Source organism: Osmerus eperlanus, chromosome 13, assembly GCF_963692335.1.
Source record: "Osmerus eperlanus chromosome 13, fOsmEpe2.1, whole genome shotgun sequence".
Classification (NCBI taxonomy): domain Eukaryota; kingdom Metazoa; phylum Chordata; class Actinopteri; order Osmeriformes; family Osmeridae; genus Osmerus; species Osmerus eperlanus.
Genome location: NC_085030.1, coordinates 14225379 through 14243777, shown reverse-complemented (window position 1 = coordinate 14243777; position 18399 = coordinate 14225379). Strand labels below are relative to the sequence as shown.

Below are 18399 nucleotides of genomic sequence, written 5' to 3'. Positions count from 1 at the left end.
GAGCATCTCCAGATCGGCTGTGACCCTGACCTGGCAGGATGAAGGAGGGAAGGCAGAGGAGAAAGAGTGGGAAGAAAGGAAGAGAAGAAAGGGGTTGTCTTCTATCTCTGTTCATCCGTCAAAGTCACCTGCTCTGATTTCAGAAAAGGCGTTGAAGCCGCCGAATTGTAATCCGATTTAACACAGAAACTGCACCTCTTTATCTTTGCTCTGACAGTTTACATTCTTCTGTTCCAATTATCCACCCTTATTCCTGTAATCCACCCCTACATTCATAGTCAGTTCCAATCAAATTGTATTTGTATAGCCCTTGTCATGTCACACAGGGCTTCAAAGATGCCATAGTACTGCACGTAAAGCAAACCTAAAACTCTCAAAGAAGACATGGAAAGACTCCCAGGAAAACTTGGTTGGTGACACAGAGAGGCTACTCCTGTAGTCCACCTCTATTCCTATAGACCAACCATGCTCCTATAGACCACCCCTTAATCCTATACTCCAGCCTTACTCCTATAGACCAGCCCTACTCCTATAGACCAACCATGCTCCTATAGACCACCCCTTAATCCTATACTCCAGCCTTACTCCTATAGACCAGCCCTACTCCTATAGACCAACCATGCTCCTATAGACCACCCCTTAATCCTATACTCCAGCCTTACTCCTATAGACCAGCCCTACTCCTATAGACCAGCCCTGCTCCTATAGACCAACCCTGCTCCTGTAGTCCAACCCTACTCCAGAGCCACAAGTCTGCCACAGAAGGTAGAAAAGAGACATCCAGCTACCAGCAGCTGCTGTAGCAGAGATTTAATAGGCAGCTCTCCTTGCCTGGCTCACTACGTGCTCTGCATCCAGCGCAGGGCGCCTCTCCTCTATCAGTGTTTGGGGCTCATTTCTGTAATTGCTCTTGAAGATCCCACGATGTCTTGGTCTCCTGTCTGCATTATCCACTGTGCATGCAGGTAGGGGAGCTTCACAGGGTAATGAGGTCTGCTGTTATTAATGTGATGACCCTGAGTGTTTCTGCTGACCGGGGCGTTCTCCCATCAGCTAATGGAGGGTCACGACAGGGCAGAGTGAGAACCAGCCAATACCGTTGGATGAGTGAGGTTGGTTGGTTGGAAGGTCATCAGATCCAAACTGGCAGGACTGTGTTCCAGGACACAGATTCAGACAGAACAAAGAAGATCTCACCAGACTACAAGTGGTATTAGTCTGTGTTTGTAAAAACGGACTTTCATCCCGAAAGCCACAAACAAACCATCAATGAATCAATAAATAACCTGAAGGAGGAACTTCCTTCTCTCACCTGTCGTAATCTGAGTTGTACTCTCACCTGTCGTACCCTGTTTGTACTCTGAGTGCTGTTCTGTACCCTGCAGCTGTTGCAAACTGCAATTTCTCCACTGCGGGACAAATAAAGGATTATCTTGTCATCCCCAGGTGAGTGTCGCCCTCAGCACATCCCTCTCCAGGAACCCTCTGGAGTACCTGTTTGGGAGGGTGGCCTCGCTACGACACACCCTGGCCTCCTGGCAGCCCATGCCGAACAAGACCCGCTCCACCCCCCTCTGCGACCTCGACGTCCTGGAGGAAGACCCCCCCACTCCCAGCCCCTCCACCCCCACCAGCAGCAGCTCAGGGGCTGACGCGACGGCTGGCCCGTCGGGGAACCTCCATCCTGGGCTCTGTTACGAGGCGGAGAGCCCTGACGAGGCAGCGCTGGTCCGCGCTGCCCAGGCCTACGGCTTCACCCTGCTGGGTCGCGGGCCGGACAGAGTGACCGTACGGCTGCCCTGGGGGGAGGAGCTGACCTTCCAGGTGCTGGACACTTTGACCTTTGACCCCAGCAGGAGGAGGATGTCGGTCCTGGTGCGGCATCCTGTCTCTGGGGAGGTGGTCCTGTATACTAAAGGGGCAGACTTTGCCATCATGGAGCTCCTGGCTACCTCAGCCGCAGGTGAGGGGCAGACCCGGCGTCAGGACTTACCTTCACACACACACACACACCTGCATGACACTGTGTGGTCTAACACACACCAGAGGAGAGAGAATAACTGACCTTAATCAACATCTGTTTGTTTGTTTGTTTAGAGGACACCCAGTGTGGCTAGTGTCTCTTTCTAAAGGGAGCCATGATGACAACAATGTGAGGAATGTTAACAGTATTGCGTAATAGCCATGGTTTTCAAACCGTTCTCCCCAGAGCATAGATTTGAAGAGAAGCAGAAGGCCATTGCTGCCGTCACTCAGAAACATCTAGACTTGTACGCCAGACAGGGTCTAAGGACCCTCTGTTGCACCAAGAAGGTGCTTATTTAATGCATTCATTTATTCCTCCAGTCATCCATATAATCAATGCATTAATTAATTAACTGATTAATTTATTCGGTCGTTCGTTAAACAGTGTTCCCATCTGTTGATTTGTGAAGGTGTTGAGTGAGAAGGCCTATGAGGACTGGAGGTTGTGGAGGCAGGAGGCCAATGCTGCCATGGACAACCGGAACAGCTACGCAGTGACACGGCAATCCATCTGGAGACCAACCTCACCTTGTTAGGTAGGAGAGATCAACCTCACCTTGTTAGGTAGGAGAGATCAACCTCACCTTGTTAGGTAGGAGAGATCAACCTCACCTTGTTAGGTAGGAGAGACCAACCTGGTTCGGACTTCACCCTGCTATGTAGGAGATGCTATCCTTCAAGTAAACCCCACAGCACCTGACTCCTTCCTCTCTTCCTTTCCTCCTCTCTTCCTCTCCTCCCTTCCTCTCCTCTCCTCCTCTCCTCCTCTTCTCTTCCTCTCCTCCCTCCCTTCCTCTCCTCCTCTCCTCCTCTCCTCCACACCTCTCCTCCTCTCTTCCTCTCTTCCTTTCCTCCTCCCCTCCTCTCCTCCTCCCTTCCTCTCCTCCACACCTCCTATCCTCCTCCCTTCCTCTCCTCATCTCCTCCTCTCCTCCACACCTCTCCTCTCTTCCTCCTCTCCTCCTCCCTTCCTCTCCTCCTCTCCTCCACACCTCCTCCACACCTCCTCTCCTCCTCCCTTCCTCTCCTCCTCCCTTCCTCTCCTCCTCTCCTCGTCGGCCAGGCGCCACAGGCGTTGAGGACCGTCTGCAGGAGAGCGCCCCTGACACCATCGCTGCTCTCCGAGAGGCGGGGATCCAGCTGTGGGTGCTCACGGGCGACAAGGCCGAGACGGCAGTCAACATCGCATACGCCTGCAGGCTGCTGGATGACGGGGACCTGGTGTTCAACATGAGAACCAGCAGCAAGGTAGGGGAGGACAAGGAAGGTTGTTTAGGGCCCGACGCATGTTGACACTGTTGTTCAGGGCAACTGTTACAAGGTACGGAGCAGAGAACCAGGTCAGAGCTCTGTGGTGGTGAGTCATCAGGGGTGGGGGGGGACCATGTATTTTTATTTCAGACCCAGGTAAGGATTAGTTTCCTTTCAGTCTGTTTTCTATTTTCCTCCTTTCCAAGGAAACAACTCTTCGCTCTCTCTCTTTCCGTCGCTCTCTCTCTCTCTCATCTCTCATCTCTCTCTCTCTCTCTCTCTCTCTCTCTCTCTCTCTCTCTCTCTCTCTCTCTCTCTCTCTCTCTCTCTCTCTCTCTCTCTCTCTCTCCCTTTGCCTGATTTGAGTGCCCAAAGCTCTAACTACATTTACATCTGAGTAAAAGGTCAGGTCCTCACATTTCCCATCTCTGGGTGACGTAGGTAGCATGCCAGAAGTGAGCTCTGCTCCTCTCTGGTCATTAGAGATCCCAGGGTGCTCTGTGGCGGAGCGAGGAGGAGGAGATGGGAGGGGGGGAGGGGGAGGGGAGAGAGGGAGGGGGAGGGGGAGGGGAGGAAGAGGGGATGGGAGGGGAGAGGGGGGGAGGGGGGAGAAGGAGGGGGAGGAGGAGGGGGAGGGGGAGGAGGAGGAAGGGGAGGAGGAAGGGGGAGGGGAGGGGGAGGGGGAGAAGGAGAGGGGGAGGAGGAGGAGGGGGAGGGGGAGGAGGAGGAAGGGGAGGAGGAAAGGGGAGGGGGAGGGGGAGAAGGAGGGGGAGGAGGAGGGGGAGGGGGAGGAGGAGGAAGGGGAGGAGGAAGGGGGAGGGGAGGGGGAGGAGGAGGAGGAGGAGGAAGGGGCTCCTTCACAACCTCCTGACTGGCTAATCATTCCCTGCTCTAAATAGAACAGAATGACCCCCCTGGGCTGTGTGTGGATGAGGTTGATGTGAGGGGAGCCCTCATGAGTGGAGGCCCAGTCTGGGGGCTCTAGCTGAGGCAGGGATGGGGCTGGGCTGATGGATGAGCTGTGGTACCCCCTATACAATCTAGAACAGGTTAGAGATCCCATTAGAGCTGCAACACACACATACACACATACACACACACACAGACACACACACACACAGAGGTTGTGATAACAGTTATCACATTCAACCCTCCCAGGTAACATTTCCCCTCCTTTATGAAGGTGGAGACGAGGAGTAAGAACATTTTTAATTAACTATTTGTACTCCCGATACAGAATTATGTGCAGACTGTCACTGTTACATAACATCCTCATTCTCCAAACTCAATGAAGTTCAGAATGGAGGCGATGGATGAGATAAAAACTGAATATGACCTCAATATTTGTCGCCCAATGGACACCACCCCCCCCCACACACACACACACACACACCACTCCGAAGGACTCTGGTTCTCCAGTCACCCACAGGCAAAAATGATTAATCCGATTGGACGAGACCGGACTCTGGTAATTGGAACTGGTCAGGGATCACACACACCATGAATCTTCTCACCCAACTGACAGCACAGTCAGTTTACTCTACTTCCATGTACATTATTGTTAGTTTTTGTTATTTGTTATTATTAGTTTCGGGGTATTCTCAGTTGTTCGATGAATTACTCAGTAGTTTTCACTTTTTTACATTCTTCTATATCTTGTACAGTGGCTAACGTAGGTTAGAAATTGTTGTTACAGGTTTAAATGATTTTATGAGGTTTTGATAGGTGGCTGGGGATTGTCAAGAGATGCAGGACCAAAGACTTCTAATGTACCTGAACCTGTACTTGTTCCAAATGGCAATAAACTTGAATTTTGAACTTGAATCTACCAGGGCTGCATCTCTGTTGGGTCCCAGGGGTGAGAGGCGGTGGTGGCAAACCGACTGACTAACCCTCTCAAACAACCTCCACACTCTTAGAACCAAAACGGCCTCTACAAAAAAATTGTTCTTCCATTGCCCCTGAGAGAGAACCTTCCAGAACATCCATGTAGTTTCATGTTTAATCTGGGTCCGTTTCCCCATGTCCCTCTGTGTTGTCCAGTTGACGTGTGCGTCCATCCTGGATTCCACCCTGGAGGAAGTGAAGAGGTACGACCAGGGCCCACCTGGATCTAGGGCCCCTACCATCAGCCTGGTGATCGATGGGCCCACCCTGGCCATGGCGCTGGAGTCGGACCTGCAGGCCCGGTTCCTGGAACTGGCGAGGCGCTGTCGCTCCGTCCTGTGCTGCCGCGCCACGCCCCTGCAGAAGGGCCGCGTGGTCAAGGTCGTGAGGGAGAAGCTGAAGGTCATGACCCTCGCCATAGGTGGGCTTAAAGCGAATGTCTGTCGTGTTGTAAACCATGCAACGCAAAACAATGCAAGCAACCTCTTTTTTTAACAAGCGTTATTATCTGTGGACTGTGGTCTGTAACTTCTGATGTATTCTCTCCTCGCGCACGTCCTCTGTGACGTCAGGCGACGGTGCCAACGATGTGAACATGATCCAGGCAGCTGACGTGGGCGTCGGCATCTCTGGACAGGAGGGCATGCAGGTGTGTGCCGTGCAAGAAGACGCTCTCAGTCTCACCTCACCGTCACAGTTCACATTGGGGATATGTACTCTACTGCAGTGGTTCCCAACCCTGGTCCTCAGGGACCCCCTGTCCTACCTGTTTTAGATGTTTCCCTGCTCCAACACACCTGATTCAAATGATTGGGTCGTTATCCAGCTCTGCAGAAGCCTGCTAAAGACCATTCATTTGAATCAGGTATGTTGGAGCAGGGAAACATCTAAAACATGCCGGACAGGGGTGCCCTGAGGGAGCAGGGTTGGGAACCACTGCTCTATCGTACGCTAGTCCATGTAAATAGGTTGTTTTTCAGGTCACATGTATGTGGATCTGTGGGGAAGCGTGTAGGAACTGATCCTGAGTCCCTGGGCTGCGTGTGTCTGATGGTTGTGTGTGCTCTGTGTTCTCCCCAGGCGGTTATGGCCAGTGACTTTGCCATCTCCAGATTCAAACACCTGAAGAAGCTGCTCCTTGTCCACGGTCACTGGTGCTACTCCCGACTGGCCAACATGGTCATCTACTTCTTCTATAAGAACGTGGTGAGGACCATTGGTGGACACGGGAGAGGAGGGTGGGGGGTTAGAATTTTTTTCGCCCTCTAGGGTTCCCCTTTGGTAGATAAAACATGATCAAGTGGGGTCAGATGGTTGAGCGGTTAGGGAATGGGGCTATTAATCGGAAGGTTGCTGGTTAGATTCCCAGCCATGCAAATGACGTTGTGTCCTTGGGCAAGGCACTTCACCCTACTTGCCTCGGGGGGAATATCCCTGTACTTACTGTAAGTCGCTCTGGATAAGAGCGTCTGCTAAATGTAAGTGCCGTCTGGGTGACCTTGCAGTGGAGGTGGTGCATTTTGGGGGGGGGGTTTCCCCCTCAGACAGCTTGATGAGGGATCACCCCTGGTGAGGATCGTCAGGGAAACCCCTCAGTTCTACCTAACCTCCCAACGCCTCACGATACCAACCAATAAACAAATGGGCTCTCAGGTGCAACGTTCCACCTGCATGTGTTCTCAGTCTCTAGTTCTCCTTCAGGCTTACGTGAACCTGCTGTTCTGGTATCAGTTCTACTGCGGGTTCTCCGGCACAGCCATGACGGACTACTGGATGCTGATCTTCTTCAACCTCTTCTTCACCTCCACTCCGCCCATCATGTTCGGGATCATGGACAGAGACGTCCCCATGGAAACGCTGCTGGGGCTTCCGGAACTTTACCGGAGTGGTCAGGGGTCGGGGGTCAGTGTGAGTCGTCGTGGGCTTGAACTTCAACACATAAAAGTGTTGTTTTGTTGAAGAACTACACTTAAGTGCAGTGACGTCCTAGTGTGTCCGTGTTGATGTTCCTTCTTGCTTTCGTAGGAATTTAAACGTTCGAAGTTCTGGATCACTATGTTAGATGCCTTCTACCAGAGCCTAGTGTGCTTCTATATCCCATACTGGGTAAGACTGAGCCAAACACTGAGCTTCTACATACATGTTTATAGATGTTAGTAGTCAAATACGCGTAAAAAAAACAGCGATTGCAGCAAACAATACTACATTACAGTTGTAGCCACGTCTGTCATTAACTCTCTCACAGCCAGAGGGAGGATTAGGGTCATGACCCAGCAGGATTTTTCTGTCTTGCAGACATACGAAGGCACAGACGTCGACCTCTTCACCTTCGGGATCCCCATGAACACGACGTCGCTGTTCACCATTCTCCTGCACCTCGCTATAGAGATAAACAGCTGGGTGAGATTCCCATCACTTACCGCCCTGGTGCTGGATCTCCAACTGGTTCTAACTTCATTCACTTGGATTATGCTCACGTTATCATAGCGTGAAGTGATGACCTGAATTACATTCAAACATTTACTGTTTATTACGGTCTGTGTGCTCTTGCAAACGGCTCACTCTCTCTCTTTCTCACTCTGTTTCCCCTTCCCTCTGTTTCTACATGATTGTGTGTGTGTGTGTTGTGCAGTTAAAGGCCTATGTTTTGTTCCTCAGACGCTGGTCCACTGGGTGGTCATGACGGGCAGTGTGGTCCTGTACTTCAGCATGACCCTGGTCTACAGCGCCCTGTGTGTGAGCTGCAACCCTCCCTCCGACCCTTACTGGCTGTTCCAGGAGCGGATGGCCGACCCTGTGTTCTACCTGGTCTGCCTCCTCTCTACCTGGTCTGCCTCCTCTCCACCGTAGTGGCTCTGCTGCCCAGGTAGGACGCACCTTCAGCCTGCGGCTCGGGATGCATGTTCTTGTCCGAAACACGACTCAAGTCAGGTGAGGGAGTCAGGTGGCTGAGCGGTGAGGGAATCCGGCTAGTAATCAGAAGGTCGCTGGTTCGATTCCAGGCTGTGCCAAAATGACGTTGTGTCCTTGGGCAAGGCACTTCACCCTACTTGCCTCAGGGGGAATGTCCCTTTACTTACTGTAAGTCGCTCTGGATAAGAGCATCTGCTAAAATGACTAAATGTAAGTCCGAGAGAGCAGCGACCAAGCCTGACTAGAATCTGACTAGAACCTGACTGACATTCCGTTTTTTTGGAAGCTGACCCGAGTCAGACTCCAAGCTGGAGCACTGAGTTTCACACGCAGACAGTTGGTCCATCGGTTTTATGCCATATTTTTACTCGAAAAGAAGTTGAATCATCAGGTGCAGTAGGCTAGCCCGACATGACCAAACCTCACCCATCCTGACCATCATTCCTACATTTGTAACGAGTCTCGCTGGGCTCGGGTAGGACCGCCACCCTCTGCACAGCACACACTCTGCACAGCACACACTCTACACAGCACACACTCTGCACAGCACACACTCTACACAGCACACACTCTACACAGCACACACTCTACACAGCACTCTACACAGCACACACTCTACACAGCACGCACTCTACACAGCACACACTCTACACAGCACACACTCTGCACAGCACACACTCTGCACAGCACACACTCTGCACAGCACACACTCTGCACAGCACTCACTCTACACAGCACACACTCTACACAGCACTCTACACAGCACACACTCTGTACAGCACACACTCTGCACAGCACACACTCTGCACAGCACGCACTCTACACAGCACACACTCTACACAGCACACACTCTGCACAGCACACACTCTACACAGCACACACTCTACACAGCACACACTCTGCACAGCACACACTCTGCACAGCACGCACTCTACACAGCACACACTCTACACAGCACACACTCTGCACAGCACACACTCTACACAGCACACACTCTGCACAGCACTCTACACAGCACACACTCTACACAGCACACACTCTACACAGCACACACTCTGCACAGCACACACTCTACACAGCACACACTCTACACAGCACACACTCTACACAGCACACACTCTACACAGCACACACTCTGCACAGCACACCCTCTACACAGCACACACTCTGCACAGCACACCCTCTACACAGCACACACTCTGCACAGCACACACTCTGCACAGCACACACTCTGCACAGCACACCCTCTACACAGCACACACTCTGCACAGCACACACTCTACACAGCACACACTCTACACAGCACACACTCTGCACAGCACACACTCTACACAGCACACACTCTACACAGCACTCTACACAGCACACCCTCTACACAGCACACACTCTGCACAGCACACACTCTACACAGCACACACTCTACACAGCACTCTACACAGCACACACTCTGCATAGCACACACTCTGCACAGCACACACTCTGCACAGCACACACTCTGCACAGCACACACTCTACACAGCACACACTCTACACAGCACACACTCTGCACAGCACACACTCTACACAGCACACACTCTGCACAGCACGCACTCTACACAGCACACACTCTACACAGCACACACTCTACACAGCACACACTCTGCACAGCACGCACTCTACACAGCACACACTCTGCACAGCACACACTCTGCACAGCACACACTCTACACAGCACACACTCTGCACAGCACACACTCTGCACAGCACGCACTCTACACAGCACACACTCTACACAGCACACACTCTACACAGCACACACTCTACACAGCACACACTCTGCACAGCACACACTCTACACAGCACACACTCTACACAGCACACACTCTACACAGCACACACTCTACACAGCACGCACTCTGCACAGCACGCACTCTGCACAGCACACACTCTACACAGCACACACTCTACACAGCACACACTCTACACAGCACACACTCTGCACAGCACGCACTCTACACAGCACGCACTCTACACAGCACGCACTCTACACAGCACACACTCTGCACAGCACGCACTCTACACAGCACACACTCTACACAGCACACACTCTACACAGCACACACTCTACACAGCACGCACTCTACACAGCACACACTCTGCACAGCACGCACTCTACACAGCACACACTCTGCACAGCACACACTCTACACAGCACACACTCTGCACAGCACACACTCTACACAGCACACACTCTACACAGCACGCACTCTACACAGCACACACTCTACACAGCACGCACTCTACACAGCACGCACTCTACACAGCACTCTACACAGCACACACTCTACACAGCACACACTCTACACAGCACGCACTCTACACAGCACACACTCTACACAGCACACACTCTACACAGCACACACTCTACACAGCACTCTACACAGCACACACTCTACAGAGCACTCTACACAGCACACACTCTACACAGCACACACTCTACACAGCACGCACTCTACACAGCACACACTCTGCACAGCACGCATTCTCATCAGCTGGTTCATTTGAGCAGTGCTGACTGGTTAATTGGTTGGTTGATAGTTGGATGGCTGACTTGATTGAATGTTGATTGGTTATCGATTGTATCTTTCGATAAAGCTTGTCCTTAATCAACATACCATACATCCCAACTCTAATTGGCCTGATGGTAGAAGCATGTGGGCCACATTAGAGTCCACGGCAGCATTGAATCAGTCAGATATCGGGACTATTTGCTATCAGCAGTATTTGTTTTGATATATGTACCATGTCGGTATTGGACCTCCTATACATGAGGAGGGCAGAACACAAGGTAGAGGATGAGGATGGTGAAGAGGATGATGAGGATGTAAGGAGAATGAGGATGATGAAGAGTAGGAGGAGGATGAAGGTCACCTAGCAGCAGTTCAGAGTTCCTCTCAGAGTGTGAAGCTCCTGAACGAGAGCTCACAACGCTCTGATTCACATCAAAGAGACGTAGATTTTTCTCTGGCCTACTTTCCCCTTCACCATCAACACCCTTTCATTCTCTGTCTCTCTCTGTCGCTCTCTGTCGCTCTCTCTTTTTTCTCTCTCTCTGTCTCTCTCTCTCTTTCTCTCTGTCTCTCTATTTCTGTCTCTCTGTCTCTCTCTGTCTCTCTATTTTCTCTCTCTCTCTCTCTCTCTCTCTCTCTCTCTCTCTCTCTCTCTCTCTCTCTCTCTCTCTCTCTCTCTCTCTCTCTCTCTCTCTCTCTCCCACAGGTACACGTTCCATGTGCTGAGGAACACCGTCGCCCCCTCCCCCCTGGCGCGGGCGCGGCATCTCGACCGCCTGCCCCCCCCCCATCAGGCACCAGTGGATCAAGGAGTGGAGGGGGTACAGCAGCTCAGGGGGAACAGCGGGTCCCGTCCATGCTGCCTCACCCCCTCTCACCCGTGAGCCCTCCCATCCCTTCTAGCTTCCCACCCAATCCCTTGGTTACCCACTATGACATCACAGGAAGTGACATCACAGGAAGTGACATCACAGGAAAGTGGCATCCCAGTCATCGTCATCATACAGAGCTTTTTATAACCCCTTCCAGCACTGAGGGCCCACTCTCTCAAGGGGGGAGAAAGAAACTGAGATTGAAGATGACTCGTATTTATTATTGCTGTGCCACTCTGGACATTGTGTGACAGATACCCACAGTATCTGCCCAGGGTGCGTTCGTATTGTGTTTTAAGAGTTTGTTCGTATTTATTTTTATCTATCATCTTTCTCTTTCGGTCAAGACCATTTAAGAGTTCAGAGGGTGTTTATTCTCTTCTTCTTCTTCTCTCTCTTTTCTCACACACATCTCTCTCTCTCTCTCTCTTTTTCCACCCTCTTCCTCCTTGTAACAAGCCTCCATAGTGAACCCATAAGCCTGTTACTTCACTGATGGGTTTTTAGAACACAGTGGTAACCCAATCAGTCACACTCCCCGCCCCTCCAAAAACCAAGCACTTTTTCCGGAACAACGCACAGTTCATTTAAAAACCTCACACACGCACACCTACTCACACACACCACCCCTACACACACACACCTGAGTGTGATCTGCTCCATAGATGTATGCTCCAAATAGCCCCATCGCATCTTGGTCTCTGAAGTGAGGCGTTCCTGCTCCTCGGTCGCCTGTCTGATCGTGACACACTTCAGGTTGCCACCAGGCACCAGGTGTGATTATCAGCTCATCATCACATCCAAATCTGTTCCGTATAAAGCTGCCGTATTGAACTAGAAATACTCTCTTATACTTTTCGTATAAGGCTGGGCGTGAGAATGTTGAATTAAATCATATTTTTGAGTATATAGAATATACAATGATTCAATGCAACATTATGATATTTGAATAGTTCAATAATCCTTTTTTTTGTTCTTTTTTTTTGGTATATTATGTTTGCTCTGTAATCCCATACTAGGACACAGGATATACCTCAGCACATCATCTCAATAAATCGTGGAATTATTAAATACAAATGCTGAAAGATAAAGGTGCATATTCATGACCAACAGAAAAAAAGAAAAGAATGTGCTTGTGTGTGTGTCCTTGTCTAAAGCCACTTAAATGGAGTTCTGGTTGAGATGTGGTGTCTTGGCCTTCCTCGTTATGGTGTCTGTTTATGTAACACGACATTTTAGAACGTTACTTCCCTCTAGTGTCAACAGGAGGAACTGCAACAAGGTCATCTGAGAGACAATGTCATTCTGCTCTAAGTTAAATCCTGATGAAATCGTTTGTAAATATCTACACAGAAAATAAATGCAAAATGATTTAGGTAAATAAGCATACAATAATACCCTGACATACCATAAATTATCGAGACAAATACATTCAGGCATCGCACGTGGATTTAAAACATTTATTATCAGTCTGATTTTGAAAGCAAATATCGTCCATATACATGAGTGGTATGAACCTATCAATTAAATATATGTTTTTTCTCATCAAATAGTTTTAATAAGTAGCATACAAAGTTTGATGTTGTCTTTTCAATAAAAACAAATGTGCAAATTTCTCTAAATGAAAACATACATTCAGCAGTATTGGACACTGAAGGCCCAGATAATTTTATTTGTATTCTTATTAACTATTAGTAATATTATTTTAATATGGTTCTAATTATAATAGATGGCTCTTTATGGGCCAGCTGGCATCAACTGGAACCACTTTGCACAAAATGCAAATGTCCCATTTGATAAAAAAGTTTATCAATAAAGTCTTCACCTAAATATTAGATATTTAGCAGTAAGACTCCCCTTTTAAACAGAGAAATATAAAAATGCCTCTACTACACACACATCCATGTCTATCCACACTGACAGAATGAACAAGAACAGACATATGCAAATGTGGCTTGAGTCAGTTACTACAATTTCAGCCAACTGTCACCCTGCTGTCTGGTTCTCCAACCAGACAGTTACAAAAGCAGCTTTTCAACCGTAGGACGATCAGTTAACCCCAGGATTCTCTTGTGAGTCGACCTACATTGAATCACTACACCAACCACAGCAACAGACACACACAGACACACACTCGTCTGTCTGGTGTGGACAGACTGGGGATTCCTGGCTAGCTCCATGGAGGATTCCAAAATGGATGACTGGGAAGATGACTGGCATTCTCCAATAACAGACTCCTTAGTGACCATGAGCTAAGATTCCACAAAACAACAACGTCACAATATCCCTGTACATTCAAACACTGAGAACACAAGGAACAAGGGTTTAACACAAAGAGGTTCCAGTTCTCTTCTTATGTGTCAAAGTGTTCAAGTCTCTCTCTCTCTCTCTCTCTCTCTCTCTCTCTCTCTCTCTCTCTCTCTCTCTCTCTCTCTCTCTCTCTCTCTCTCTCTCTCTCTCTCTCTCTCTCTCTCTCTGTGTCCCTCTCTCTCTGTGTCCCTCTCTCTCTCTCTCTATGTGTCCCTCTCTCTCTCTCTCTCTCTCTGTCCCTCTCTCTCTGTGTCCCTCTCTCTCTGTGTCCCTCTCTCTCTGTGTCCCTCTGTCTCTCTGTCTCTCTCTCCCCCCGGAACACGTGCCACGTGCTGAGGGACACCCCCACCCCCTCTACCAGGTAGGCATCATATCAGGGAACCACGTGCGTCCCAGATGGCTGGACACCTCCGCGTGGACCTGCTCCACGCTGTATCCCCCGTCCGGGATCAGAACCTCCTCCATGATGGACAGCTGGGTCAGCCTCCGCCCACAGATCCTCACAAACTCCACGAAGCCGCTGCAGGTCACCTGGCACTCCCCCAGGCCCACGGCGGTCAGGGAGGTGCAGCGCCGCCCGATCTGGATCAGCTCCGCGTCCAGGGGCTCCAGCCCGTTGGCGCACACCACCAGCTCCACCAGGCGGGGGCAGTGGAGGCCGATGCGCCCCAGCATCTCTTTACTGACCGCCCGGGCGAAGTACAGGTGGGTGACGGGGGTCTGGTCCTGGAAGAAGGGATGGAACAGGTCCTCATGGAGGTAGAAGTACATGACGATGTTGACTGTGGGCGAGTGGCGGACCAGCGCCTCCCAGCTGCTGCTCTTGACGGCGTGGAACTGCACTTGGGCGGGGCTCTCGGTCGCCACATCGATGCGCAGGTGCTCCAGGCGCACGTGCTTCTCCGAGGACAGGGCCAATAGGAGCTGGTCGCTCAGCAGGTGGTAGTTCAGAGCCAGCTCCCTGAGGCCATGGCAGTGGTCCGCTACACACAGCACCCCTGCTGGTAGGATAGAGAACTGCACCGTGACCGGGTGGACTTCTCAAACGGACAGCGGCTGTCTGAAGTTCACGATCAGACTACGACATGGATACAGCCTTCTTCATGATTGGAGGCATCATCTATCAACAATGGAGGTTCCGCTTCGTGATAACAATACATTTATCAAGAATCTCCGACCTCCTTGCCATTCTCTCTCTGTGATACACTCCAACACGAGTGTATTTCTCATACTGTGCGTACAAGATTCGTATGTTTCATGCATCGGTACAGTGTCTGTATGAGTGGGTGTGTGTGGTCTCACCTGCAGGCGACACATGCGGACAGCTGCTCATCTTCAGCAGCCTCAGGGTGGCGCTGTTGTTGGCCACCAGGACCTTCAGGGACGGGTCGTCCACAGGGGTGTCGTCCATCTTGATGGAGCACAGCGACTTGGAGTTGACGAACACCACCGTCAACGCAGACGCAAAGTGGGACTGCGGAGAGGAGAGGAGCGGGGGCTTCCGTTACGAACAGGACGCCATATTTGTGTACGTGTGTCATTCCCACCACTGGTGACATTTGATGGCAGTCCCAGCAGAATCGTTGTGAATCAAATATCATCATTACGCTTGTTTGACTGATATAATGTTGTTGTTGTTGACTAGTGTTGCCGGGGTGACCTGTGGCTGACCCCAGGGTTATGTATGTAATCCTCCAGACAGGGCCGGCTGCAGGACTCTTAGATGTGCGTAGGCTCTGGCACCACGTGTTGATTAGGCATGTGTCATCGTGTGTGTGTCAGGGTGAGAGAGAGGCTGTTGAATTTAGTGCGGGTGTGTGAACGTCTGTTACTTGTGTGTGTGTGTGTGTGTGTGTGTGTGTGTGTGTGCATCTGTTACGTGTGCCTGTGTAGGTCTGGGCGTCTGCAGTGTGTGTGCGTGTGCTAACACCGTCTTACCTGGGAGACGTCCATGAAGCTGGGCCTGGCGGTGGAGATCAGCCTCAAGGTCTTAATGGTGCAGTTCACCAGCTTGGAGAGGATGTCACAGGCTGCCTCAGCTGACTGTGTACAGCTGTCCACCTGGAGAAGGAGAAAGAGAGAGCAGAACAAGGGACCAGAGAGGGAACAAGGGATTGGAAGGAATACAAAAGAGGGAAATTAATACCTTACAACAGAAACTATGATAGGCGCACTATATTCGCCTGCACAGACAATGGCACCTCAAACAAACCTGGTTCCAACACTATTTCCACTCTCTGTCACACACTGGTGCAATGACACCAGTCAAGTCCCAGACGTACTGGAGCTATGAATCAAACACAGCTCAGCGGGTGTCTGAGGGATCTAAGTATCTGGTTGTTAAAGCCATCAGAGGAGCCGCGTCTTCCTACAGCAGATGGCTGGTCCTTAAGGAGGTCACACTCTGTCCTGGGAGGGAGGGAGGGAGGGAGGGAGGGAGGGGGAGGGAGGGAGGGAGGGAGGGAGGGAGGGAGGGAGGGAGGGAGGGAGGGGGAGGGAGGGAGGGAGGGAGGGAGGGAGGGAGGGAGGGAGGGAGGGAGGGAGGGAGGGGGAGGGAGGGAGGGAGGGAGGGAGGGGGAGGGAGGGAGGGAGGGAGGAGCTGGTTCACACCTCCGCTCACCCCGGGGCTTACAGGCTGGCTGGTGACTGTTAACATGGGGGAGGAGGGGAGGAGGGGAGGGGGGGGGAGACGGAGGAGAAGGAGAGGGAGAGGAATTGGCTTCTTTACCTTGAAGCTGACATACTGCAAGTGCTGAGTGTGTTTCTTGATGATCTGCTGGATGAGGTCTGGGTGGGTGGGCCGCAGGCAGGACGTGGCCGGCTGGTTCAGCTCAAACTCAAACCTCCTCCACAGCTCTGGGATGTGGAACACCTCGTTCCAGCGCCTGCACACAGACGACACCCTGGCCCTGTCCATCACAGGAAGGTACCGGAAGATCTCCAGTACCACGTGATGGGGCAGGTTTCCCCAGCCCTCCATCGACCTGAACGGCTGGTGGTGCTGCAGGAGGAGGGGGGGGTCTGGAGCCTGGCTCAACACTCCCCTCCTACGCCTATTAGCGCACCTTGCAGACCTGGGGAATGGCTGCACTTTTGCCACAATTCCACGCTTCATCCTGTGAGAAACGCAGTGGTCAGAAGCAGGTCTGAGCCACGAACACACACCTCACCTGTTCTCCTAAACGTCATTAAATGTTTAAATCCTACTTCTAAATTAGGAGTATAGACGTTAGTAGTCAACGCAGTTTAGAAAGGAGATGATAAATCCTCTTCTGAGGGAAATGTACATTCGCTAGCTTTACAGCCTCGAGCGATTATTTTACACAGTCCTCAGACTGTGTTTAATGGAAATGAGATCCCTTAAAATGTTGATATAGTAGGCTAGAGACATACAGATTGCGAAGACACAAACAATTAAATAAAACGACGACAGAAGTTGTTGTAGGCAATATCTATGATCGCAAACCTGTTGTTCGCTGAAAATAAAATGTTTCACAAAAAGTAAGTTAAATTGACTCACTTGAATTTGCTTTACTTTGACTGTAAAACCCACAATGTTGTCCCTTCTCTGAGCTGCTGCGGTGAAGGCATCGCGGTATGACTGTTGACACCGGCTAGGAGCTCGCGTAATAACCTGCTCTGTTGTCGGTATTACAACATCATGCTGCGCGCGCACCACCGTGAGGACGTTTATTGTAAGCTTAGGAAAAATGTGTGACTGACTGCAATGCAAGTGAGTTTGTCCAGACATAAGTGCAAAAGCAAGTTAATAACCAGAAAGATGAGATTTCAAATACATTTGTAACATGCTAGTTAAGATGAAATCGGGCCTACATAAAAAATAAGTAGAGTATGTATTCGTTTTCAGCCTAATAAAAGCGACATGAACAATACCAGTTTATCCGAATGGCATTCAATTACTTTATAGTTCTATTTATAGTATATAGGATTTATAGGATCAGTTTAAGTTTGCAGGGTACGATTCGATCAGTACCAAATGGTTATTGGACTGAAACGCGCCCACTGGTTCAGAGCTCAAGTAGAAGTTCACGTGCTGCTGAAAATTAGGTCAGTGTGTCAAGCTGAACCATGAAACTTAAGAGCAGTAGTGCGTGTGTCACAAGTATGTGTATGTGTGTGTGTGCAATGTGCATGTCATGTAATCGCACCAGGATGTAAATAATGCAAATCCCTTATTTGAGCAATTTTACAGAAAAAGGAGCAAAATAGCTTTAAACTACAACGAAAAATTTTCAATACTGGGTGACCAAACACACAGATCTAGAAAAAGTCAAGAAAGCAGCTGCTGGAATTTGATGGAGTGCGGAGAGTTTTTGCTGTCGCTTCATTTCTTGGCAAAACACAATACAGCCATGCAATGAAATGCACCCCCTATATAATTTATGTTCTGTATATCCCAGAATCAAATGATTCTTACTGTACATTGAGGGGACTATGAGTAACCAGAGTAAGTTTCATGCATGTGGCACTTTCCTAGTCAGAGTTAGCAGGGGGTGCATTTCTTGTCAAAACACAATACAGCTATGCCCTGAAATGTTGATAGGCCCTACATAGAGGTTTAAGTACATGTC

The 18399-nt window shown here is 50.3% G+C and overlaps 2 protein-coding genes across 2 annotated transcripts in view; one reads left to right on the top strand and one right to left on the bottom strand.

Moving 5' to 3' along the window:
- LOC134032883 (phospholipid-transporting ATPase VD-like) overlaps nt 1–13111 on the top strand; it is a 15967-nt gene extending 2856 nt beyond the window's left edge. Inside the window, 13 exon segments of the mRNA XM_062476939.1 lie at nt 1447–1963; nt 2210–2313; nt 2436–2502; nt 2505–2561; nt 3089–3273; nt 5320–5584; nt 5736–5812; nt 6244–6369; nt 6865–7065; nt 7189–7269; nt 7459–7563; nt 7822–8009; nt 11332–13111. Coding sequence (XP_062332923.1) covers nt 1447–1963; nt 2210–2313; nt 2436–2502; nt 2505–2561; nt 3089–3273; nt 5320–5584; nt 5736–5812; nt 6244–6369; nt 6865–7065; nt 7189–7269; nt 7459–7563; nt 7822–8009; nt 11332–11509 — 2151 coding nt within the window. The 3' untranslated portion in view covers nt 11510–13111.
- Nucleotides 12940–17405, bottom strand: LOC134032418 (F-box/LRR-repeat protein 21-like). Its single transcript, XM_062476390.1, has 5 exons — nt 17328–17405; nt 16536–16923; nt 15746–15868; nt 15110–15281; nt 12940–14805 (listed from the first exon to the last, which is right to left on the bottom strand). Exons 2-5 carry the CDS (start codon nt 16920–16922, stop codon nt 14162–14164), a joined length of 1326 nt encoding a protein of 441 aa, XP_062332374.1. The 5' UTR covers nt 16923; nt 17328–17405; the 3' UTR covers nt 12940–14161.
- Between the last annotated feature and the right edge of the window lie 994 nt (nt 17406–18399).